The sequence below is a fragment of the Prionailurus bengalensis genome, chromosome D1, assembly GCF_016509475.1.
Source record: "Prionailurus bengalensis isolate Pbe53 chromosome D1, Fcat_Pben_1.1_paternal_pri, whole genome shotgun sequence".
Taxonomy (NCBI): Eukaryota; Metazoa; Chordata; class Mammalia; order Carnivora; family Felidae; genus Prionailurus; species Prionailurus bengalensis.
Genome location: NC_057346.1, coordinates 102429899 through 102456768, shown reverse-complemented (window position 1 = coordinate 102456768; position 26870 = coordinate 102429899). Strand labels below are relative to the sequence as shown.

Genomic DNA, 26870 nt, shown 5'->3' with positions numbered 1-26870 from the left:
TAGTCAGCCAGTTAGCTAGCCATTATATTAAGCAATTATATCTTTTTTTTTAGTGTTTACATTCTTCAGAGGGAAAATTTTTCTCAATGTCAAAGTGAAGCATTTTCCTATAATAGAATTTGCTTTATCATCTTTTTCATATCATATCATTTCCTTCTCTTGAAGTTTCATAAAGTGTCATTTTCTTTATCTTTTCTTGTTGTTATTGTCTGTTTCCTTACTGGTTTTGGTTGGTTTCAAGTAGAAGAATGGGGCAAAATGGCTTTATACTACTTGATTAAAAAAATTAAATTCATTTATTTATTTTGAGAGAGAGAGAGAGAGAGAGAGAGAGAGAGAGAGACCTGAGGAGGGGCAGCAAAAGAGGGAGAATCTCAAACAGGCTCCACAGTTAGCACGGAGCCTGATGCAGGGCATGAACCCACAAACCATGAGGTCATGACCTGAGCTGAAATCAAGAATCAGATGCTTAACTAACTGAACCACGCACGTGCCCCTATTCTACCTCCTTTAAGCAAAGTGTATGATATAACTTAATTGCTACATTCAAATTATTATGGAGTGTGAAATATTTTTGCTTTAATTTACACGTCGCTCAAAAATGCTTACAGAATGTCTTCTCTGCAACTCTCTGACATCAGGACTTCATAGGATACAGACCATTGTAAGACCATGTCCTTGACTCTAAAAGTCAGATGACAATGGAGACGAGCTACTGGGGAAATGCTATGGCAGTTGCAGAGGTGGGAGATCATAACTCTTTTAGGGGATCATAGAAGGTTTTTGAGAGAAAGTGGTGACTGAGGTCATCTAACCTATGTTTTAGTTTCTGAATGCTGTCCTGACAAATTACCACAAGTTTAGTGGCTAAAACAACACAATTTTGTATACACAAATGTATTGATTTAATGCTCTGCAGGCTAAGGAGTCCTACATGGATCTCACCAGGCTACAATCAGGTGTTGGCAGGATTGCATTGCTTCCTGGAATCTCTAGAGGAAAATGTTTCCCGCTTTCTCCAGCTATTAAACCCTGCCCACATTTCTTAGCTGATGGCCCCTTCCTTCATCTTCAAAACCCGCAAAGTTGCATATCTGCCCATGTTCCCTACTTACATCTCCTGAGAAGGCCTCACAGATAATCTCCTCATTCCAAGGCCCTTAAGTTAATAACATGGGTAAAGTCACTTTTTACCACGCAAGGTGACATGATCACTGGTCCCTGGGGTTAAGAGGTGGACATCACTGGAGACCATTATTCTGCCTATGCCACTATTCCCTCAATGTGATATTTTCTTCTCTCCTTCATGATGCTTTATTCCAATCAAGCTGAATGTTCCTGCCTCCCTGCCTCTGTTCATCTCCTTAGTTCTACCCGAAATGTCCTTCCTCTCAATTTCAGGTCATCTCAAACTTGTCCACCTTTCCAAACCAATCTGCCCATGAAATATTTCCCAACCATTTTCGTGCACAATGACATCTTCTTCTTTGAAAAGTCTGTGCTTTGATTTACCTTGAACTCAGCCAGGGGTACTATGAACTTAAAGAAATGAGGTCCCGCATATTGATTAACAGCAAGTTTTGAAATACACTAGCAAGACTTCAGAATGAACCTGATCTGTGGGAACATAAACTCATTGTCCCAGGTACCCCAGAGAGAGTGGTCTTTGGTTTAGTCCAGCTCTTCAGGTCACTAAATAACTGAGGTTTTGATCCCGATTTTAAGCCGGATCTTCTTCTCTCTGATACATCAACGTCCAGGTAAATTCTCGGGTCACAGAATGTAGAAATGCAAAGGTCATAGAAATCGTCCCCCTTACGGGAGAGGCGGAGTCTTATTCCTGTTTGCTTGCTGAGCAATGGAAGGATGGAAGCACGTTCCCCTCACCAAACGCCCTCACCTGGTAGGTCCACAAATGTCCACAACCATGCCTGCCATTGCACGTAGATTTTGAACTGTTAGGCATGAAACGAAAGCAGTGTTTTTCCAACCACTTCAGCTCTCAGTGAAGAAGGGAGCTTTCTCTGAAATGCTGCGGCATATGTCGTCTTGGATTTACCAAACACTGCTTTGAAAAGCGGGCTTTCTTTTTATGCCTAGGCACTATTTCCCGCGATTGATTTTAGTGCTGCCATTAATAAGCAATTGCCCTGTGGAAAATGCATTCCACAGATAATTCTCAAGTAATGATAAACGCAGGGGGCACAAACATTATATTAACTATTGTTTTGTCACTGTAGCATTACAGGGTTCACATCTTAATCACTCTATCTTCAAGGTGTGAATATTTTTTTTTAATGTAGGAAATTATTTGACCTCGTAACACATATGAATCTGGAATCTTTCTTATGGATAATCCCACACCTTGTGTTTCTTACTGTCATTTTAAACAGCTTGATGTGTTTTTACTCAGTCGATGAGTCAGAAAAATACTTAAAAATTTTGTAACAATAAAAATGGTAAGCATTTCACACATTGTGTTGATAAAATAGAGATCACCTGTCAGAATTTATGCCTTAAATAGGTTTATAAACATTACAGGGAATTAGGGAAAATAATTTTATTTCAATGAACAAAATATATTCATCTATTCATGGAAATGTATGGTAACATTGCCACTGATGATCAAGTCAGTTGAGACTAGAGTGGATACTTATTTTTCTTTTGATTTCCACGGGAAGTTCCTATAAAATATTTGATAGATTAATTAATCTCAAAGGAAGGGCATCTCAGTGCCTCCCAAACCATTATATTTCATTTTTTGAATTATATGACATGATTATATGAATTACACGATCTGGAAATTTCTTCACTTCATTTAACCCCAAACATGAATCCTCTGTTCCTATTTCTTTCTGCCATTTCTGTATTCATGATGGTTAAAGAGTAAATATATCCAATCTCTCATTTGCAGGCCTGTCCTTTATAAACATAAAAATGACTATTATGTGTTTCCATAGAACTCCCACTTGTAAATAATGCTACCGACATTTGTTGACATTTCTCTTTGTAAGCCTTTTATAAGGGGAAGAGATTAATATACACAGATATGAATGTTGTCTTCATTTCATCTGAATGGCACTATCCTCTCCATCCAAACAGGAACTGAAAGGGCTTTATTTCTGTTCTGTTTAGCCGATCCCAAATGTCTATTATCAGGGTCTGAATTTTTCATCATTTCTTACAATCTCACTGGTTACGGTATTCCTAGGTAGGCATTGTTATTCTGTCATGTGATAAAGATGAAATACAGATACTGTTCTCATTTCAAATACAATTTTAGAACCCATGGGAAATTTAGATTTGATATTTCGACTGCTCTTTTGATGGCAGAGGGTGCCGAATCCAAAAAGATCAAGTATAAATCACGCAAGTTTGCATGGTGTCCCAACGGACAGGAACTATTCCTCAAGAATACCATTGCCAGTCCAGTGCTGTTTTCCTAACTGCCTCCTTTACAGATTAAAAAACACTTGTAATACATTGAAGAAGCTATGATGAATATGGGGCGCCTGGGTGGCTCAGTCAGCTGAGTGACTGACTTCAGCTCAGGTCAGGATCTTATGGTTTGTGGTTTTAAGCCCATGTCAGGCTCTGTGCGGAAGCAGGAGCCTGCTTCAGGTTGTCTGTTCCCCATCTCTCTCTACTCCTCCCCTTTTTGTGTTCTGTCTCTCTCTCTCTCAAAATAAATAAACATTAAAAATTTTTTTAAAGAAGCAATTTTGTATATGCTAATTAACATTGTAAAACTGAAATGTACTCTTAAATTTCTTACACAGGTTACAACTGACCAGTGAATGACTATGTATTTTTCTTAGCCCCTCGTCCTTTTAGGTATTGTTCCTCTTCTTCCATTGCCCCCAAGATGCTGTGTGATATCTTTGCAGAGAAAAAAGTCAGCTCTCAGGGTTGTACCACACAGATGTGGTTCTCTGCTTTCTTTGTGGTATCTGAATGTTTCTTGCTGATGTCCATGGCACATGACTGGTATTTGGCCATCGGTAAGCCCTTGTTGCATGCCCTCATTATGTCCCAGAGGGTCTCTGTGTAGCTGGTTGTAGGGCCTTATGGCATGGCTCTTCTAAGCAGCATGACCTATATGACACTGACTTTTTGCTTACCCTTGTGTGGTCCAAATATCATCAATCATTTTTTCTGTGATATTTCCCTTCTGCTTTCTCTTACATGTGCAGACACTTCTGTGACTCAACTTACATTTTTCTTTTTGGCTGGATCTACAGGAATCTTCAGTGGCCTGATCATGATGGTCTCCCATGTTTGCATCCTGGTGGCCATCTGGAAGATCCAGACTGCTCATGGGAGGCAGAACGCTTTGTCCACCTGCTCCTCTCACCTAGTAGTTGTCTCCATCCTGTATGGGACTCTTTTCTTTATCTCTGTTCGACCTGGCTCAAGTCCCTCCCTGGATCTCAATAAAGTGATTTCTCTGTTGTATACTGTGGTGATGCCCATGTGGAACCCCCTCGTCTACAGCTTGGGGAATAAGGAGGTAAGATACACATTTGTGACTAAGTTTGAAAGGAAAACTTCTCCAGCAGTTTTGGTAATTAGAACTCTGTTGTGTTGTACCTTAAACATTGGTTTATAACATGTCAAAAGAACACTGGGCTGAGAACTAGAAGTTCCCTTTATTCCTGAGTAGTTACCAGGTTACTTATAGACTACTTATATTTTTTCATTAGTCTTCTCCATTATAAAGTGAAGGGGAATACAAAATACTTTACAGATATATTAAAGGTACAAATGTACTATATGCCAACAGAAAATACAGAGGAACATTTATATAGTCTCATATGTGGGAGGACATTTATTCCAGATTATCAGAGCAAATGTTGTAAGGGAAAGGTCAACAGTGTTCATTAATAAAGGTTCATACACCTTGTTCTGTTGAACAATGGAAAGTGAGAGGGCTTTTGCAAAAGAGGTGACTTACAATAAGGTAATGTCCTGATGAGAAAGTCCTGAACCCAAATGTACATGTGTATGACACACAGTAGAGACACGGACCAATAAATGGCTGGATGAGCAATGGGTACAGCTGGAAATGGGAATGGCCAAAAATATAAATATACTAAAAATTGCTGAACTTCACAATGACTGGGAAAAATGAAATCACAATGAGAAGACAGTGTTTCTTTTTCATTTGTCACGTTAGCGGACATCACAACGATTTGTGCAATGCTGGTAAGGTTGCCAACGAATGTTGACCACGACATTACACTTAGCGACAGTGGCTAAGTATAGAACAGCTACATTTTTAGAAAGTAATTTGATGATTTCTGTTAAAATTCACATACCCGTTGACCTGGCTCTCTTACGTTTGGAAATCTGTGCTGTCGCAATATCAACACCAGGCATAAATGCTGCAACGTCATTTGTAGGGGGGGAGAAAAGGAAACAACCTCAATTTGTATCATTAGGAGAAACATACATTCTCTCCTTGAAGTGTTGGGTCGCTAATTATTAAAAAAAGTGAATTAAATATTAATGTTTTGGTTCGGAGGAAACGTCCTGATACAGTCATTGATAGATAAGAAAAAAAATCAAGTCAAACCTTAATCTGTAGAACCTATCACAGTTTGTGTGGGTTTGCAACTTCCTGGGGAGCTTCCGCTGAAATCTGCAACCGGCCCCCATCACCAAAGCAGGGAGAGACCAAAGAGAGAAGCAGGCCACTCCGGAATGGTAGGGAGCAGGTTGAACAGACAAGAGAACTTACTTGCAAGGTTGTCCTGGGCACAGCAGTAAGACCATAGCCCTTCTGCCTCCCGCCCAATCTTGAAAGATTAGATAGAGGCAGTCACACATGCCGTCCAGAGCGTCCAAGAACACATCACTGTCTGAAGGCTGTGTCCTTGGGGCAGCTTTTGGAGGCCGAGAAGGCAGGCAGAATGCACGTTCCAAGGACAGGGTCTGGGAGAGGAGCCTCCAGTTGCCAGGGTCCAGATCACAGATCAACCAGAGGTCAGATCTTCTGGTTGACCAACTCCCCAACATGCAAACAAAGGTGAAAAAGGTGGGGGTAAAACCTACCTCGTGTGTAAAAGACATTGGTGTGTGCCTATGGACATGATCATAGAGAGAATTGTGCAAAGTCATTGGCCACGCTGTTAACATTGGTTACTTTAGTAACATGACATTGAAAGGAGCCAAAGAGAGTGGGGGTGCTTCGTGCTTGTCTGAGTTGTCGGACTTGTTTTGCAACAAATATGCTTAATTTCATAACTAAAATTTACTCTTGAAAAGCTGCCATCTGTGTCAAAACTGAAGGAATGAATAAGTGAATGAATGAAAATATCCATAAGTAAATAGATTTAGGCAGATGGACTCAATGACTTTTGGTAAAGTTATTTCTCCATCCTAACACTCTCTGGTTTAATGAAACACTGTTACCTACTGGTGAATGAAATCTTGGTCAAAAACTAAGTAAAAGCGAGAGATTCTTAGCAACTCTCTGCTCCCATCTCACTTTTTCCCTCTGAGGACCTGTATCTCCCCTCATCCCTCACCCTTCACCCCAGAATCTGTCATTTTTATACAAGCTGGTATGTTTTCTCCTTATTAAACACTTTGAAATGATAAAAAAAATGCTGAATTCAAAATGACACAATGCAAATGATGCAATTTGAAAAGTAAACTACTAAGTCAATTAATTATTAATATTCAGGTAAATTTTATAGTTTATGTAGCACAGCATTTCATACAAAGAATGTATGCTTCTCCTAGTGATACCCCTTCAGCTGGTTTCCTTTTATTCTCCCTACAAATGATGTTGCCACATGTGTATCTGAGATTTATATTTCTGTAGCACAGATTTCCAAATGTAAGAGCTAGGTCCCAGATTATGAATGGTTAACTTTGTTAGCTGTTGGGGCGCCGGGGTGGCTGGGTCGGTTGAGGGTCCGACTTCGGCTCAGGTCATGATCTCACAGCTCGTGAGATGGAGCCCCGCGTCAGGCTCTGTGCTGACAGCTCGGAGCCTGGAGACTGCTTCAGATTCTGTGCCTCCCTCTCTCTGCCCCAACCCACTCACATTCTGTCTCTGTCGCTCTCAAAAATAAATAAACATTAGAAAAATTGTAATTTGTTAGTTGCCAGTTTGGTGACATTTCCCAGCACCATTTTACTAAGACTTGATAAAACTTGGGCTTAGGTGAGCCAAAGGGAAATGTATTTTCATCTAGAAAGATCAACAGTTTCTTCCCGGTCACACTTTGCCTTAAAATGACTCTATCCTGCATTCATTATATGACAGGTGTCAGATCTGTCACCTATTGAGATATGCATTGCCTAGTAGGAGAGCTGAAGTGTTTTCTTTGGTCCTAATTGCTTGGTAAACATTCGTGATGCAGGTGCTATTGAACGGGGATTGGGAGGAGAACAGCAGGAGGCAAGTGATAATTATAAATTTCCTGAATTGCTGTAAGGTCCTTGTCTAAGCGTATGCAAATATATTCAAACCAACTGTCTTCCTCTAGCTCTGGTTATTGCTGTTCTGATCTGCTCCTGTATTCTGCCGGCAATTCTCTTCCTGCCATATTCACATGGATTAACTACTTGCTTTTCATATACTGTTTCAGTGTTACCTCCTCTGGGGACTCACCCTAAGGGATGATTAGAGACAGTGTCAGAGCCCGTGTATTGTCCTCTTACAGCACCATCTTCTTTTCCCTTAGACTTTATAGCTGTAACACAGTGCATCTTAAAATAGGTTTCTGTTTTGTTTTTATTAGTAGGAAATGTTCCCAACTGATTCTTCCTAGAGGGCAGGGACAGAAATTCAAGTGCAGGTGCATTTTGCCGTTCATTTGTTTGTTCACCCCGGAAGTCGTTAAGTGGTTCTGCCTATTTTGTAAAGAATCGCCAGTTAGTCCCAGTATCTGAGGGAAATTGCCTGTCAGTTAAGGCCTCCACTCACTGAAGTCTCCCCATTTGTAAATTTGGTGCCCAGTAGAAGGCCACCGACTTGTAGGAGGTGCGGTTTCTGAGAGATCAACTGTGATCCTTTGTTCCTCTGTAGGTGATGTGTCTTTCTGATTCTGCCTTCTTTGAAGATTGTTTTCTTTATTCTTGATTTTCTGTGCTTTAAAAAGTGTATGCCGAGGGGTGGTCTTTGCTGGCATTTATTCTGCTTAGCGTTCTTTATGTTGTCATGCGGGGTGGGAACTTGGGGACAGTCACCCTGATGTGGATGGATTCCTGACTCCAGAAACCCATGTAGTTTTTCCTTGAAACGTTGTCCTTTGTGGGTGTATGCTCCTCTTCTTCCGCTGCTCCGTCGATGTGGTGTGATCCCTTTCGGGAGAGAAAAGTCATCTCCTTTGTGAGCTGTGCTGTACTGATGTGGTTCTTGGTCAGCTTGTAGTGACTAGCCTGTTTCCTCATGGCCACCAAGCATGTGACCGGTACGCAGCCATCTGCAAACCCTTGTCGCATACAGTCATCATGTGCCAGAGGGCCCGTGTGCAGCTGGTGGCGGGGCCCTGTGCCACGGGTCCTCAAAGTGCCATTGTCCATGAGACCTTCACTTTTGCTTAGGCTTCTGTGGTCCAAATGTGGTCAACCACCTTTTCTGTGACATTCCCTCTTTTCCCTCCCTGGCATGTGCTGCTACCCAGAAGAGTAAGTTGGTTCTTTCTATGATGGCTGGATTCATAGGAATCCTGTGTGCCCTCATCATCCCAGCCTCCTGTATTTTTATCCTTCAAGCCTTCTGAATATCCAATCTGCTAAATGCAGGCAGCAAGTTTTCCCTACCTGCTCCTCGTGCTTGGCTGCTCTGGCCATCATGCATGGGACACTTTTCTTCCTTTGCATACTTCCTCGTTCAAGTTCATCTCAGTACGCTAATAAATTCGATTTTGCATTCTATTCCACAGGGATGCCCATGTTGAGTCTGCTCCTTTACTGCCTGAGGAAGACAGATGTAAAAGAGGCATTTAGGGGGACATTTGTTAGGAAGAATTTTCTGCTGGGGAGGGAATTCGGACGGTGCTTTTACCAATGTTCAGGTGGAATTGCAAAACGTGTACTAAGAAAGAGGTGGACTAGATTTAAGGAGTTGTCAGTTGGAACCTTGACTCTTCCCATTAGAAAGAGGATTAAAAGTTAACGTGCAGTGTTGGGTTCGTTTCCCGTGTACAAGGTAATAATGCGACAGTCTTCAATTTGTGTGTGCCTGGATATTAATTGGTAGTTACACTTTAATCATTCTTATTTCAGAGTGTACAGAATCATGACATGCTGGAGTTCTATTTCAGATCTAAATAATTTTTAGACTAAAACCGTGCCATTTAAAGTAAATTTCTCTGGCATTTCAAAAGAAAAAAAGGATTAAAAGAGGATAAATCCTTACCATTTCTGGTTCTCAATGTCTTAATTTGTAAACTGAGCATAATAGACTCAATGTCATTTATATTAGTTTTTTATCTAAAGTTCTGTGATTGTACACAGTATGTCCAACTCCTATGAATGCCATCTTTTTATACACTGGGAAGAAAAGAAAAAAAGACTTTCCTGGCAATGATACCACCCATTTTTCCAGTTTTCCTTTTAGGGACTTGTTCTCCCTTTCCATTCCTTGATTCAATATATCAAATGCAAGACTTTACAACTCAGTATCTTATAGTATCGCACATCTTTGTTAAAAATAACTGAGCGCAAAAAAGTGTAATGAAACCATAACCCTTTAACAACAACACATTGAAGCCTTAGGTGGAAAATTGCAAGGAGGCCAATGTCATGTGTGGTTTGTACACAGATTAATCGATGATACATATAAGAGCACCTAACACATAGGAAGTTCTCAAGAAAACATGTTAAGTGAGCGAGTGAACAAAACAAATATAAGGCACATAGTTACTTTAAGTCCTAATTATCATCTTTCTTAACAACCTGGACCCAGGTGTGGTTTAAGGTCATACTTCTTTCCATATCAACTTCATCTCATTCTTTTTCTGCTCACTGATGTCTTACCTCTTTTAAATGTTTTCCAGCTTTCTTGAGGCATATTGACAAATATAATTGTAAGATATTTAAATTGCAAATAATGTAAGAAGGAAGATTTGATATACGTATACCCTGTGACGGGATTCTCCCCATCGAGTTAAATCGCACATACCTCACCTCACATAGTTGTCTTTTGGGGGTGGCGAGAACCTTTAAGTTCTACTCTCTTGGCACATTTCACTTAATACAATACGGTGTTGTCAACCACAGTCACCATGTTTTCCATTAGATCCTCAGGCCTTATTCATGTTACAAGGGAAAGACTGTGCCTTTGATGTCTTTTGAACCCAAGCTGTCGGAGGACCCTCATCACTCCTCTAGGAAGGATCACGCGCCAGGATTACTCTGCGTGCAAGTGCTTCTAGTTTACAGTCGAGTGTATTCCTGATGATTTTTATTTCCCCTGCTCTAGCTGCTGTGGTACTAGCAGCCTACTCTGCTCTTACATGGGATTTTGAAACTAAAGTTGTCTGTCCTTTCTTCCACTCTTCAAAGGCCAGCCATGGCCATTCGTCTCCTCAAGCAACATTTGTTCTTTTCTCCTTTCTTTTCTTCCCTTTTCTCTGCCTCTTTTCCCTCTGTTCCCATCCTTTCCCTTTCTTATCTTTCTCATGAGATTGGTGTATGAGACATGATGTAGATTGCCCTTGATTTTCTTTTCTTTGTTTTTTTTTTTTTGCCCTTGACTTTTGAGGAACTATCTCACTTCTAAACTGAGTCCTCCACAAATAGCCCAAATCATTGGCTCTATTTTTCTTTTTGATGTTACAGCATCTTGCATCTTCCTATGAGGAAACTCTTTTGTTTTTGCTTTTTTGAAGTTTTCTCTGAGACCTCAGATCAATTTCTTGGGTATTCGGAATGATTTGATATTTATCTCCCTGTGTTTGAAGGATAAGGCAAGCCTAGGGTCCTGCTAGTACTCCGCCATCTTATCCCCCCCCCCCCCCGCCCGTTTCTTGTTTTTGTTTTTTGTCCTTTGATGTCCTGAAAATAGAAAGTTTTCTCACTAAATGATCCATGATTAGACTTCAACTCTCTCATGTTTTTCATGAGACCCTTCTTCTTTGAGGCTGGCACTCTTCTCAGAAAAATCACTTGCATACTATGGCTATTTGCATTAGTGCCTGTGGATTTGTAGGCTGGCTAAATCTAGGAAGGACTGGAAAATACTTTTATTGAGTTTTAAACTCAGTCTTTTGCTTTCTTGCACATCAGGGTCACACTTATGGGTTGTTTCTTCTGATGGTTCATGGAATGATAATAAACGTACAATGTCAAATTTATTTATAGACTCTTAAGTCTATAAAGAAAAATAATGGGTTTTCAGGGAAGAGGAGTGGGCCTATTTTAGATGTCATGACAGGAGGACCTGTGATGTAATGTTTATCTAATCCAGCAATTTGACGAGGCCGCAAACAAGCTCATGTGATTGTTGATGAAGTTAGTTGTCCTGTTTCTTAGGAGGTTGATCATATTTTCAGAAGAGGATTTTGTGAATGCTGACACGAGGACTGACACATCCAACATACATGGAGCCCCAAATATTTTCATGGCTGTGATGTTGAGGATTTAATCACATCAACGGTTTGTTGTTTTTTTTTTTCCTTTTAACTGATTTGCTCACTGATGTATCCAAAGCACCTGGAACATGCTTGCTACATCATGGGTAATCAGTAAATGTTGATGAATTGAATGAATAAATACAAGGGTTTCATATGGAGCCAAAATATAATCCAGCATTTTCCTCTTAACCCCTTATTCAATCTGCTTCCACCACTGTCCCCTTCATTGCTGTGACAACAGGGGAAATAAGAGGGGAAGTTCTGGGTCAACCTCCAAGATTATCTGGTCTATCATCAATATGTTGTGATGTATACATTTAAATGGTCATTTAACCTCAGAAATCTCTGGTATTCTCAGAGTTCTCAGCTGTCATACTGTGCTGTCTATGGCTTCATGAATTCTACACCTCATAATTCAGATATATTAAATTCTGTTAGCCTTACATTGCCGAAGCAAGAAATACCAAAGTGACCAAAGTGTAGAGAGTGAGAGAAGATACTCTCTCCCATAAAAATGAATTCCTTACCATGACACTAGCTGTCATGATAGTAGAACCAAAAAAAAAAACAAAAAACAAAAAAACCAAAAAACAATCCATTATAACAGAAAAGGATATCTAAAAACAGATAGATGAGTAGTTTGGGAATTTATGCATGATATGTTTAGCACTTCACATTCCATTTTTCAGTTTTCTTGTATAGGAAATTCACACCAGGCATGACAATTGGAAAGATAACTATGGAGAATCACCTTATTAGATAGAAAATATAAGATAACACATTAGCAATTAGAAATGTGGCAGTAAATTCCTTATTGTAGTATAACTGGGATGGCAGGAAAATAGTAAAGCATTCAAGTAAATACTAGAGAAGATGGGAGAATAAAAGATTTATGTTCTTTTAGTTAGATCGTCTCTGCCTGCTTTCTGGTAGTTTAGTGCTACATACTGGTCTTGACTGTCTGGGGATCCTATTATCACCATGGACGTTAGTTATCTCTGTATTTCTGTAACATTGTCTCCTACTGTCAGTCTGGTATAGAGAGAAGAGATGCCACTAATGATATCAGTGAGACTAGTGTCCCATGTCTTTTCCAAAGACAGTAGAAATGGACTTGTATCTCTAAAGCCCAGTGATCTGTGCGGTGAGACCAAGTTTTGGTCTTTTGGGCCAATCATGATCTTGGTGGAAAATAATTCCAGAAGGTGTATAAGGGAAGAAGTCAAAGTTCAGCTAGGCAGTTGAGGCCAAGGAAGATAGATAAGCATTGCCCCAAATCTGGCTCTTAGGATTGAACCTTGGCTCATCTCTCTCTCATCCAGCTGCAAACATATCCATTCAGGTTTGATCTCCTTAGGATGGTCTCTCAAAGAAATAATTTAATTCCTTTCCATTCTCACAGAAAGTTCACATTACCCAACACCTAGAAGAAATTAATCTCCCAATTTCTCTTCCTGCAGCCACATTCTTAAAATTACGTGTCCACTTATTAATGTCCTCATCTGTTTCAAAATATTAATTGAACACTTACTCCTTAAAGCACTATTCCAGAAGCTGGAGGTGTACTGTGGAAAAATGAAACAAAATTTATACTTGTTGTGATAGAGTGCTATGATGCAATACAAATTCAATGGTATGTAACGGTAATTGATTGAAGAAAAATAAACTAGATAAAGAGGGGAAGTGTAGGAGGGTTGGGGTGTGGTTAACTGTACTCTTTTACAAAGGATGATTAAAGGTGGCCTCCACGATGAGCAGAAATCTGAAGAAAATTGCACAGATACCTGGAGGAAAATACAACAGGAGCCGAAGGAAAAGAGAGGAAGATTCTGAGGTAGAATCCTGTTCTGCTTGTTCCAAGAATAGCAAGTGGACTACATGAGGTGATGGTAGGTAAGAATCTAGATCTTTCTATTCATCCCCTCCATTGAGCTCTTAGGAGGACTAAATGGGTTAATACTCTCAAAGCACTTTGAAGAATGCCTTGCATATAGTAAACTTCTCCTGTGACAAGACTGATGTTCTGTGGCAACTTTTCTTGTGTGTGTGTGAAAAAACAGATGTCACCTGTTTTCTGAAATTCCTTGAAGGATTCCTTACTGATTACAGATATAATTCAAACTGCTTTGCTTCATGAAGTGTTTATGAAGTTTGATCCCAAAGCCAGTTTTCTACCTTTGTATTTGAAATTTTTGTACCTCCAATGTCGACTGCTTTTGTCTCTCAAAAATTCTGTCCAAAGTTATAGCTCTCCTTTGCTGCATAACACCCCAATCCACCTTATTTTTATGTGCCTATAGCTTCCTTCCCTTTGAGATTAGTCACAACTAAGAGACTGTTTTCAACATCTCTGGTCATAACGATCCTACCATCCTCGTCACTCATGGACTGATCACGGGGTGCCTCGTGCTGCTGTGTGCCCAGACATACCTTCTGATTACAAACTTTCTGAGACAACGCTTTCTTTTAGATTCTCCAACCTGCACAGCACCAAGGGCCGGTGCTCATTATGCAACAGGGAAGGCTCAAAACGGGATTTTGAAGTGTGTGAGGGGGTAGTCTCAAAGGGAGAGGTAGGTTTATTTTGTACAATGACAATGGATTCAAGTCACAGTACTGTTCTCTTGAGAGAACTTTAATATCTTCTCTATAGGCCCAATCTCCTGAGCTTTTGATTCCCTGAGGGAGTTGGCTCCAATTTACACACAGCCCTTTAGAAAAATCTCTCTTGTGTGTTGTGCAGAATGGAGTCAATGAACCCCGTTTTAAAGCGCTATTGGAATGCCCAGGCTTCAAGATGGTATCATTGTATTGTTTATCTTCCTAGACACCTGAAGAAGCTGAGGAGAATGACCAGTCTACTACGTTTGTAGGGTAATTCATTTTTATGTCAGGGAATGCTACTTTCATAACTTACTATGACAGAAACAGGCAATGGCTGTAGGGATGTTTCTTCAGATAGGTACATTGAGTGAATTCCTAAATGGCTTTCAGGAGCCTAGGTATCAAAAAATATCAAAAAATGATTTTACATGTCTGGAAAAGCATCATCTCTAAGCTTACCACGAAGAATAATTTGATGCAAGTGAAATATTCCATCCATGTCTCTTGCTTTAAATGACCTAACTCGAATGAACATGTTGGTTGAATTTTGTGTTTGGCATGGAGATAGTGAAATGTGCTGCAAGATTTATGGCTAATGGGATGCTCATGGGAACGAAGAAGAGGCCTTGGCCTCTTTGGCTTTTAATTTCTTCACTTGCCCTACATGGAGTTTTAGAAGTAGAAAACAAACCACTGAATCTGCTGACCTGAATTCCATGCTGCTCTTACCCTAAGTCACATGCATATCTAGGATCACGATGGCTCTATGCTAGCATTTTTGCATTAAGCAAGGTTGGAAAAAAGAAAGCAATATGCATTTTGACACTCAGAAACTATTGTTTTCACACGATAGTTTGAGTTGGTTGAGATCATAGATGGGGAAATTCTACTTTCATCCTCATAAAATGTTTTCATAACCCAAATCTACTGTGGCACTGAAAACACTTTGTTTATATCTTCTTTGAGTAAATAGCAAATACACACATAAATGACCTGCAATGGCTTTACATGCTTAGAAAATACTAACTTCTGGAAACATGTCACTAACTACAGTATAGCTTTTCTGACTATTCTTAAATTCTGCCCCTCCGGGCCTTTCCTTTCCAAGCTCCATTGCTTCTGGGACAACAGGAGTGGGTTTTCATTTCATTACTTCCTGTTATTCAACTTCCTGTTAAGCAAAACCCCTTTCAAGCTTTATTACCAGGGAAAAATGTTAGATTTCTGTCGACACTTCTCCTGCTGCACAGCCCATTGGTATTTTTGTGTGATTGTGCTGTTGTAATCATTATGATTATTTCAACGTCCAGAATGTGCATTTGTCTTCCTCAGTTTCCCGTTTTATTTGGGTATTACCCTTACTTCATGTTTCTCTCACTTCCCGTTCATTCACCCCCCCCTTTTCTTTTATAAAAGAGTGTTATTCTGAGATAAATTTTCATAAGCAGCTTCAAAGGTAGTACAGAGAGGCTCCCATCCCCTTCACCCAGGTTTCCGCAATGGCTACATCTTACCAACTATAGCACAACATCAAATACAGGAAACGGAGATTGGTGTGATGTGTGGAGTGCTCTATATCATTTTACTTCGTGTGGAGAGAGATTTGTTTAACCAACTCAACCATCAAGGTACAGAATTCTTCCATCTCTACATGGATGTCCCTGTGCTACACCTTTACAGTCACACCTTCACCCTCGCTGCCTTTCCCAATCTCAGACAACTACTAACCTGTTCTTCCTTTCTATAATTTTACCATTTTGAGAAGATAATGTAAAAATAGAGTTCTGAACTTTGAGATGGGCTGTTTTTCAACTCAGTGTAATGACCTCGAGACCCATTCAAACTTGTATCTGTATCATATTTTTTCCTCTTTCTTACGGAGTAGCATTCCCCGGTATGGACATTCCAGATTGTTTAGCCATTTATGTATGGTAGGAATTTGCATTGTTCCAGATATCTGGCCATTATGAATAGAGCTTGTGTCAACAAAATTTACAGGCTTTTGTGTGGGCATAAATTTTCATTTCTTGGGATAAATGCTCATGTGTGTCCTTTTCATCCCTAAATTATTGATTTTCTTTCCCAGCTCCTATTAGTACTTAATTGGTTACAACACTTACTCGATATTTAAGAACTAGTTTATTCTTTGATGAACTAACAAATTTGATGGACTTTGATGAGATTAATGGGTATATCCACCAATGACTGGAGGAATGTAGCTGTTTGTAAGGTGTCACCAAGGAGATCCTGTGGAAGATTTTAATCCCTGGTCAAAGCCATCCTCCCAGGTATGAGCTTGCCCTCCTTTTTGGAATCACAAGTCTGTCTTTTACACACCACAACTGACTGTTTATCTAGAGTCTAAAGGAACTGGCAAAGAAGTTACATTTCTAATACCCTGAACCTACAGTTAGGGTAGATAAGGTATTTGCCTGAGTTCATAAAAAATTCACATAATGCTTTTTGTCTAGAAGATGTTTCTTAAAGGATACTCTGTGCAATGTAGTAATTTTAAAAAATGGGATCTGGCACAGTTAGAGGACTTGCTTTAGAAGGTCACCAAAGGTTACATCTCGGTCTAAACTTCTGTGATTTTCTTCAAAAATCTTGTGATCGGGAATAAACTGAAGTGCTGAGAGAGGTTCAGTGTTTAGTATCACACAGATAGCAAATACTGAGGATGGCCATTTGGAGGTAGAAGTCAAGAGTGTGATCTCTCAGTCTACCCTATGAACTTGAAAAATGTTGGAAGTTAAATGCATTTTCTTACATTGATTTATTTATTTTGAGAGAGAGGGTGCACGCCCAAGAGTGAGGGAGGGGCCAAGAGAGAGGTGAGGGAGGGAGTCCCAGGAGGGTCCATGCTGTCAGCTTGGAGCCTGACTAGGTGCTCAAATCCAAGCACCATGAAATCATGACCTGAGCCAAAATTAAGAGTCAGACACTTAGCCAACTACTTAGTCAACTACTTAGCCAACTACTTAGCCAACTACTTAGCCAACTACCAGCTACCCAGGTGCCCCAAAGAAGTTAAATTCATTTTTAAAAACAATTTAAGGGGCGCCTGGGTGGCGCAGTTGGTTAAGCGTCCGACTTCAGCCAGGTCACGATCTCGCGGTCCGTGAGTTCGAGCCCCGCATCGGGCTCTGGGCTGATGGCTCAGAGCCTGGAGCCTGTTTCCGATTCTGTGTCTCCCTCTCTCTCTGCCCCTCCCCTGTTCATGCTCTGTCTCTCTCTGTACCAAAAATAAATAAATGTTGAAAAAAAAATTTAAAAACAATTTAAGTATAAATTAATTGTAATGAAAAATCTTTCTCTCATTACAGATTAAATCAGAGAAATGGAATTTAGGAATCAAACTTTGGTGACTGAGTTTTTATTTGTGGGCTTAACAAATTGCTTCCAGCACCAGGTTGTTCTGTTTGTGATGTTTCTCTTGGTTTATCTGGTCACTCTTCTGGGAAATGTGGGGATGATCACCCTCATTTGGATGGATTCCCGGCTCCACACTCCCATGTACTTTTTTCTCAGCCACTTGTCCTTTGTGGATGTCTGCTCCTCTTCTGTCACTGGTCCCAGGATGTTGACAGACATCTTTGTGAAAAAAAAAGTAATCTCTTTCTTGGGTTGTGCTGCCCAGATCTGGTTTTTTGGTCAGTTTGTAGTGACAGAGTGTTTTCTGTTGGCCTCCATGGCTTATGACAGGTATATGGCCATCTGTAAGCCCTTGTTGTATACACTCATTATGTCCCGGAGAATCTGCGTGCAGCTGGTGGTAGGGCCTTATACCATGGGTCTTATGAGCACCATGACCCACACGACGTTCACCTTTCGCCTGCCTTACTGTGGTCCAAATACCATCAATCACTTCTTCTGTGACCTTCTTCCTGTTCTCTCCCTGGCATGTGCAGACACCCAGGTCAATCAGTTTTTACTTTTCATCCTGGCTGGAGCTCTAGGAGTGCTCAGTGGTGTGATCATCCTGGTTTCCTACATTTACATTGTGGTCACTATCTTGAGGATCCGCTCTGCTGAGGGGAGGCGCAAAGCCTTCTCCACCTGCTCTTCACACCTGACTGCTGTCTCCATCCTGTATGGGACACTCTTCTTTATCTACGTACGCCCCAGTTCTAGTTTCTCCCTGGACATCAATAAAGTGGTTTCTGTGTTCTACACAGCCGTGATCCCCATGTTGAACCCCCTTATCTACAGCCTGAGAAACAAAGAGGTCAAGGATTCATTCAGGAGGACGTTTGAGAAGAAGAATCTTCTGAGTAGGTAAACTAGATACCATTTGTACTACAGATTGAGAGGTGATATAGACACAAGATGCAGGAGCATGGGCTGGGTGATGGGAGTCCTAATTTTATGTTGAGATTCAATTTTTATTACTGTGTGTCATTGAGAAGTCACACAGCAGCTGTAGGTCACGATGTTCTCATTCAATGTTTTTATTTCTCAATTCACAGGACTAAAATGATGAGCTTTAAAGTGCAATGAGTGGCTTAGAGAACTCCAAAGCTTTAGAAAATATATTTTATAGTGGAAAATGAGATATACTTTGTTATATATGAAATAAGTGGAAAAATCTTAACCAAAACACCTAACAGTATCTCTGTTTTCCTTTACAAGATATTGAGAACTGTCAATTCTTTGCAAGTTTACCTTTCATTATTTTAGTAAAAATGTTATAAAGGGTATTTTTCTGGTGATATGTAACCATAGCACTCCCTAATGACACCTGCATGCTTGGAGTAGACGTTTGAGAAAGGCCTTGTATACCTGCTATAGTTTCTGTTCATAGTAACAACTCGATGAGGTTTTGCCACTGTATTCATGTGATTCATGAATGTAAAGTGAGGCCTGTATTGCACATCTTTAAGAAAGTGGTAGTAATTATTATTGTTATTTGTTGATTTTTTATGTCATCAGCAGGGAATTAATTTCCATTTTATAGATGATGGGCCTGATAGCTAAGAAGTCTCAGTGGATTGCCCATGACTTCATACTTTGTTCCCACATTTTTTCTCTGTGCATACAATGTTCTTGCAACTCTCCTGTTTTGTTTTTGTTTTGTTTTGTTTTGTTTTTAACACAGCAACAAATGCTAGAATGATGTGATGGAGCATGTGTCTTGTATAAATTGAAAACTCACACAGAACTTTAGTGCCTTCTGTTGAAGGTCCTCTTCCAGAGGCATTTAATTTTAATCTGCTGACTTTGAAGAATGTAAATAGCTTCTAATGCCTAGAATTTTGTCTTATTTTTTTCCACATTTCTTCCCCATGCTTTCTGCCAGTAATGGTGCCTGTAATGGCTAATGACTCAGGATGAAATGCAGTAAGATACCATTTAATTAAGAATGAATGGAACTCAGTTAATGGTGCAACATTTAATTAACAACTAATTGTTACATATGCCTCTTATGTGCCTGACACTTTATTGGGTGGTATTCGTATTGAGTGAAAATATCTTCATGGAAGTTAGAGGCTTGTGAACAAACAAAAATAAAATTCAGTATGATAAATAAATAAATAAATAAATAAATAAATAAATAAATAATTCAGTGTATATCCATGGTGATTTTTATGACAAAACCAATCCAGGAGCCAAGATAGAGATTTAGGGTATCTTTAGAAAAGGGTGGTACAGAAAACTCTCTGTAAAGAGGAAGGGGCTAGAAAACAGGAATAAGTTGTGTTTTAGGTTAAGTTTTCTGCAGAGTACGGATACCATGAGTTAGGTCAAGAAAGGAAAAGAGCCCTCCCCAAATAAGTAACCAAGTTTTCCAAGGCTGCGGGCAAAGACTGAGAGCTAATTTGTTCTGGCTCTCAAGGTATTTTTCCTCATTCCCTTATGATATGCAGGTTGTGGGATGGGCAAGTTTGCATAGCACATAGTGCCTATTGGGAGAAGGGACTAATTATGAGCGGTATGAGTACTGACGCAAACGATCACTTTTGAGAATAGAGTGAAATACTTGTTATCTCTCACCAGGTGACTCTTTGCTTCATCAATCTGTAAGATCTTCCAGGCGTTTGATGCTGGGTTCATTGTGGTCTAGTTCCGCCTCACTCCGAGTCTCCATGCACCACGAATGTAAAACCAAACAGAAAGCTGAGCAGATTGCCTTGGTAGCCTTTAACAGCACAGTCTGATTGCTGTTTTTGAGAGGGCCACATCCCTTAGGGCACATTCCCATACAGTGATCTGTGCACCATCCAGAGGCTTCCTCTGTGGGATATCTTCAGTCATTCTTGGCGTCTTATGTGTCCTTTCCATTTTCTGTTTCCTCATCCTGGGGCAGTGTTACAGGTCAGTCTTTACCTCCTCTGCATCTCTGCTCAAATGTGATGCCATCGAAGAGGCCATTTGGACCTCTTACACTAAAACAATTCTCTGATCCTATCATATTCCAAAAATTTCCCCTTTTTTCTTTCATATTTTTTGAAATACTTATACATACTCATTATTGTCTATTTACTTGTTTCATTATTTTGTGTCTCTCCTTGCGGCGCATGAGATTCAGGAGAGAAAGATGTTTACGTTCACTGCTTTATCCATGCCTCCATAGCCCAGCACATAATGGGTGCCCAATGTGTTAGTGGATTGAACAATAAATTTGTGGTGAAAACAATATTCTTTATGCTCTGCCCATTATAATTCAACAGGCCTATGTTCAAGTATCCACTCTGGCTCTGTTTCCGTGGATGCAAGGCTTGTCCGAAGGATGAATAATGTTTCATCATTGGAAATATGCATACATATGCACGTGTGTGACTTAACACAGAGTTTGGCAAGCAGCAGTAATAAGAGTGGTAACTTTTTGGAGCATATTTTTAAAAATTATGATTTTATTCCATTTTTCACTGTATGGAAATTACAGTGATATGATTTAGGTATGATATTTGGTGAAGTGTCATATGTTGCAATTTTTTTCCTATAATTCATAGTTGTTTCTCCCTTACAGACATCCATTCACTCTATTTATGTCTACAATAGTAGATACCTGATTTCCTTTTGGAGATTTATCTCTTACCTATAGATAACAGTCATGATAGGATTGTACCTCAGGTCCCTGCCTTCCTATAGCAAGTTAACAGCATATGAACTAAACTTGAACTACTTCTACTTGGATTTTGAGAGGTCAGGAGAATGACACAATGGCAGGGAAATGATTGGAGCTCATTCATTCTGGCCAAGGTCTCCTGAGTAAACAAATGGTCTTGCTATGCCCAGAGCTTTCTTGGTTCTCGTCTAGGTGATGCTCCAAGCTACCCAATATACTTCTGGTGAATTTCCTAGGTCTGTTGCTCACAACTGAGGAACTCTGATATATTGTTTAATTTTTCTTTGATTACCAAAGGATTCAGTATTTATTGTCCTTCTCTATAATAACATCTTCCATATGATCTAAGCTTAGCATTCATTATTTAGCATACCTCAGGAGGGGGGACTAGATTAAATTGGGATTTTATTTCAATTAAAATGTTAATTGAGGCTCTTGGTCATGTTTAAATGATTCTGTTTTGATAGCCAGCATAATTCCACTTGTGGAATAGTCCTGATAACAAATATCATTGATTGAACTTCCATAGTGTAGGAAGAAGCATACTATGTTCTTTCCAGAATTGTCATCTCTGATATCTCTGTTAGTATAGATATGCACTCATGTAAAATATGGCTGTTTCCATTATTTTAAAGATGAACATGCTCGTGTAGTCAGTTTCTACTGCTGCATAACAAATGGCCACAAAGCTGGTAAGTCCTAACCACACGAAGGTACCACCTCTCATTTTCCCTGGGCCTTGGGTCTGGATCCATCGTGGTCTGATTATCTGCTCAAGGTCTCACAAGGCTGAAATCAACATGTTGGCAGGGCCTGGCTTCTTTCTCGAGGTTGTGGGGAAGACTCATTTCCAAGCTCACTGGTGTGTTTGAGGAAATTCAGTCCTTGTGGTTGTAGGGGTGTGGTGCCTGGTTCCCTAGGAGCTGTCAGCCAGGTGCCTCTCTCAGATCCTTAGGTCTTCCTGCTTTTCTTTTGTGGTCCCTCCAGCTTCAGACTAGCAGGGACTTGTCTAGCCCTTCCCATGTTTCCAGCTTCTCTGACTCTTCTGCTCTCAGCTGGAGAAAGCTTGGGACCCACCAGCTCATCTAGGTTCATGTCTCTTTGAAGGTTAACTGTGCCTCATAGTGTAACATAATCATATGAGTGGTATTTCATCATATGCATAGATTCCTGGGATCAAGGCAAAGATTAGGGATCTTAACAGGACCATTTTAGGAATTCTGCCACCCACCCTCATACTCACAGAATAAACATTATGCTAAAGAACAGTAGTCTGTAAGGGGTAGAATTGACATTTGAGGTTGTTCTTGCTAATTTGTGATATGTGTGTGTGTGTGTGTGTGTGTGTGTGTGTGTGTGTTTTCCTTCCTGAGCATGCAGTTGTGTTATTTTTATTTTTATGCTAATATAAATTTTAAATTTATGCTAATATAATTTTTGAAGCACTCATTAATACAGAATATTTATTTCATAATAGTAATGCTATTTCATCCATTTGGTGAGGATTTGCTATATCATACACACTGTGGTAAAGGTTTTATTAACATCTCAGTGAATATTTTAGTCCTCATTTGTGGTTGGTTTCTTAGGTCCTCATTAGAGCTGGAGAAACTGGGGCATCAGAAAGCTTTAGCACATGTTTTAGGTAAGAGATCTTCTGACTAGAACAGGTGGTTTTTAACTATACTTGTGTCCTCCAAAGTCTGAGTCGTTTAATGTAGACAGAGTAATGTCATTCAGTAGGATAGGAGTTTTGTATTTTTCCCTCAAAATTTTTCAGACATTTATTGTTCCAGACAAAATGAAGACAAAATGATTTAGAAAATATCCTTGAATAATATTCTGATAATATTTTGTAAAACTATGCAATAAAAGGAATAGAATCTTGCCAGTTGGAACAATATGGATGAAGTTACAGAGTATAATGCCAAATGAAGTCAGTCAGAGAAAGACAAATGTGGGGAATAAGCTTTGGAATTCCCCGAGCCTGCACTGATGGGTTAATAAGGCATAAAGAATTAGAAAGCCATAGGATGCTCACACCCAAGTTTGGGTAAACAAGAATAGGTGAATAGGTATAGAGAGGGCAGGGCAAAGGCCCCCGTGTAGAGACAGCAGGCAAGGCCCCAATATAGTACAAAGGTATATGAGGTAAACAAGATTAGGTATTCAAGGCAAATATCCCACCTCCCCCCCACCCCCAGCTTAGTACAATAACAGAAACCTGCTTTCACAGGAAGGAAGGACCAAAGTAGGTAAACAGGTAAATAGGCTATAGACTGCTGCTGGGTAAGTTGCCCAGAATGGAGTTAATTAACAACAGAAAGGTGCCTTGTTGACCCTGAGGTGGCAAGCTCTGTCTTTCTTGTCCCTTAGGCCAGTTTAGGTAAACAGAGGTAAACAACCTGCTATAAACAACCTTCCACCCAGTGCCAGGGTTTTGTTTTATATTAACCCAAACCCCTAACGCTGCATATTTTCAAAACCTCCATTCCATCACCCCCCTGAGTTAATGTTCACAGTTTTATTGTCTCTTTGTGCACATCCATCACCTTGTTTGTAAGCCTTCTGATCCTAATAAAAATGGAGCAAGTACCTTTAATCGGGACTCTTGTCTTCTCCCAGACATTAGCCATCTCTCACATTTTAATCCTGTGTCCTGCTTTCTTGCTGGACAAGAAAGAACTCTAGACCCAGAGTCTACGACAGACAAATAGCATATGATTTCACTTATATGTGGAATTTAAGAGACAGAAGAAAGGGGCACATGAAAAAAGAGAGAGAGAGAGAGAGACAAACCAAGAAACAGACTTTTAACTATAGAGAACACAATGATGGTTATTGGAGGGTAAGTTGGTTGGGGGATGGGTGGAATAGGTGATGGAGATTAAGGAGTGCACTGTGATGAGCACCGGAAGTTGTATGGAAGTGTAGAATCGCTATATTGCACATTTAAAACTAATATTACACTGCATGCTAACTGCAATTTATTTATTTATTTATTTATTTATTTATTTATTTATATTTCTTTTTTTTGTTGATTCTTTTTGTTTTTTTAATTTTATTTTTAATTTACATCCAAATTAGCATATAGTGCAACACTGATTTCAGGAGTAGATTCCTTAGTGCCTCTTACCCATTTAGCCATTCCCCCTCCCACAACCCCTCTAGTAACCCTCTGTTTGTTCTCCATATTTATGAGTCTCTCATGATTTGTCGCCCTCCCTCTTTTTATATTCTTTTAGCTTCCCTTCCCTTGTCTTCATCTGTTTTGTCTCTTAAAGTCCTCATGAGAGTGAAGTCCTATGATTTTTGTCTTTCTCTGACTAACTAATTTCACTTAGCATAATACCCTCCAGTTCCATCCACATAGTTGCAAATGGCAAGATTTCATTCTTTTTGATTGCTGAGTAATACTCCATTATAGATATATATACCACATCTTCATTATCTACTCATCTATCGATGGACATCTGGGCTTTCCATACTTTGGCTATTGTTGATAGTGCTGCTATAAACATGGGGGTGCATGTGTCCCTTCAAAACAGTACACCTGTATCCCTTGGATAAATTCCTAGTAGTGCAATTGCTGGGTTGTAGGGTAGTTCTATTTTTAGTTTTTTGAGGAACCTCCATACTGTTTTCCAGAGTAGCTGCACCAGCTTGCATTCCCACCAACAATGAAAAAGAGATCCTCTTTCTCCGAATCCTCGCCAACATCTGTTGTTGACTGAGTTGTTAATGTTAGCCATTCTGACAGGTATAAGGTGGTATCTCATTGTGGCTTTGATTTGTATTTCCCTGATGATGAGTGATGTTGATCATTTTTTTATGTGCCAGTTGGCCATCTGGATGTCTTCCTTGGAGAAGTGTCTATTCATGTTTTTTGCCCATTTCTTCACTATATTCTTTGTTTTTTGGGTGTTGAGTTTGATAAATTCTTTATAGATTTTTGGATACTAACCCTTTATCTAATATGTCGTTTGCAAATATCTTCTCCCATTCTGTCGGTTGCCCTTTAGTTTTGCTGATTGTTTCCTTCTCTGTGCAGAAGCTTTTTATTTTGATGAGGTCCCAATAGTTCATTTTTGCTTTTGTTTCCCTTGCCTCCAGAGACGTGTTGAGTAAGAAGTTGCTATGGGCAAGATCAAAGAGGTTTTTGCTTGCTTTCTCCTCGAGGATTTTGATGGCTTCCTGTCTTACATTGAGGTCTTTCATCCATTTTGAGTTTATTTTTGTGGATGGTGTAAGAAAGTGGTCCAGGTTCATTCTTCTGCATGTCGTTGTCCAGTTTTCCCAGCACCACTTGCTGAAGAGACTGTCTTTATTCCATTGGATATTCTTTCCTGGCTTGTCAAAGATTAGTTGCCCATACATTTGTGGGTCCATTTCTGGGTTCTCCATTCTGTTCCATTGGTCTGAGTGTCTGTTCTTGTGCCAGTACCATACTGTCATGATGATTACAGCTTTGTAGCATAGCTTGAAGTCTGGGATTGTGATCCCTCCTGCTTTGGCTTTCTTTTTCAAGATCACTTTGGCTATTCAGGGTCTTATCTTTTTCCTTACAAATTTTAGGATTATTTGTTCTAGCTCTGTGAAGAATGCTGGTGTTATTTTGATAGGGATTGCATTGAATATGAAGATTGCTTTGGGTGGTATCAACATTTTAACAATATTTATTCTTCCTATCCAGTAGCATGGAATCTTTTTCCATTTTTTTGTATCTTCAATTTCTTTCCTAAGCTTTCTATAGTTTTCAGTGTATAGATTTGTCACCTCTTTCGTTAGATTTATTCCTAGGTATTTTATGGTTTTTGGTGCAATTGTAAATGGGATTGATTCCTTGATTTCTCTGTTTCTACATTGTTGGTGTATAGGAATGCAACCAATTGCTGTGCGTTGATTTTATATCCTGAGACTGCTGAATTCATGAATCAGTTCTAGCAGTTTTTTGGTGGAATATTTGTGGTTTTCCATATAGAATATCACGCCATCTGCAGAGTGAAAGTGTGACCTCCTCCTGGCTGATTTGGATGCCTTTTATTTCTTTGTGTTGTCTGACTGCAGAGGCTAAGACTTCAAATACAATGTTGAATGACAGTGATGAGAGTGGACATCCCTGTCTCATTCCTGACGTTAGGAAAAGCACTCAGTTTTTCCCCATTGAGGATGATACTAGTGTTGGGTCGTTCATATATGGCTTTTATGATCTCGAGGTATGTTCCTTATATCCCTACTTTCTTGAGGGTTATTATCAAGAAAGGATGCTGTATTTTGTCAAATGCTTTCTCTGCATCTATTGAGAGGATCACATGATTCGTGTCCTTTCTTTTATTGATGTGATGAATCACGTTAATTGTTTTGCAGACATTGCACCAGCCCTGCATCCCAGGTATAAATCCCACTTGGTCGTGGTGAATAATTTATTTAATGTATTGTTGGAGCCGATTGGCTAATGTCTTGTTGAGGATTTTTGCATCCATGTTCATCAGGGAAATTGGTCTATAGTTCTCTTTTTTCATGGGGTCTCTGTCTGGTTTTGGAATCAAGGTAATGCTGGCTTCATAGAAAGAGTTTGGAAGTTTTCCTTCCATTTCTATTTT

General features: G+C 39.7%; 1 protein-coding gene and 1 pseudogene across 1 annotated transcript; both read left to right on the top strand.

Annotated features, from left to right (window-relative positions):
• Positions 1 to 701: 701 nt before the first annotated feature.
• LOC122484350 lies at positions 702 to 4609 on the top strand (annotated as a pseudogene).
• Positions 4610 to 17485: 12876 nt separating this feature from the next.
• Positions 17486 to 18561, top strand: LOC122482807 (olfactory receptor 1002-like). Its single transcript, XM_043579103.1, has one exon. The coding sequence runs from the start codon at positions 17539 to 17541 to the stop codon at positions 18478 to 18480; it is 942 nt and encodes a 313-aa protein (XP_043435038.1). The 5' UTR covers positions 17486 to 17538; the 3' UTR covers positions 18481 to 18561.
• The last annotated feature ends 8309 nt before the right edge of the window (positions 18562 to 26870 follow it).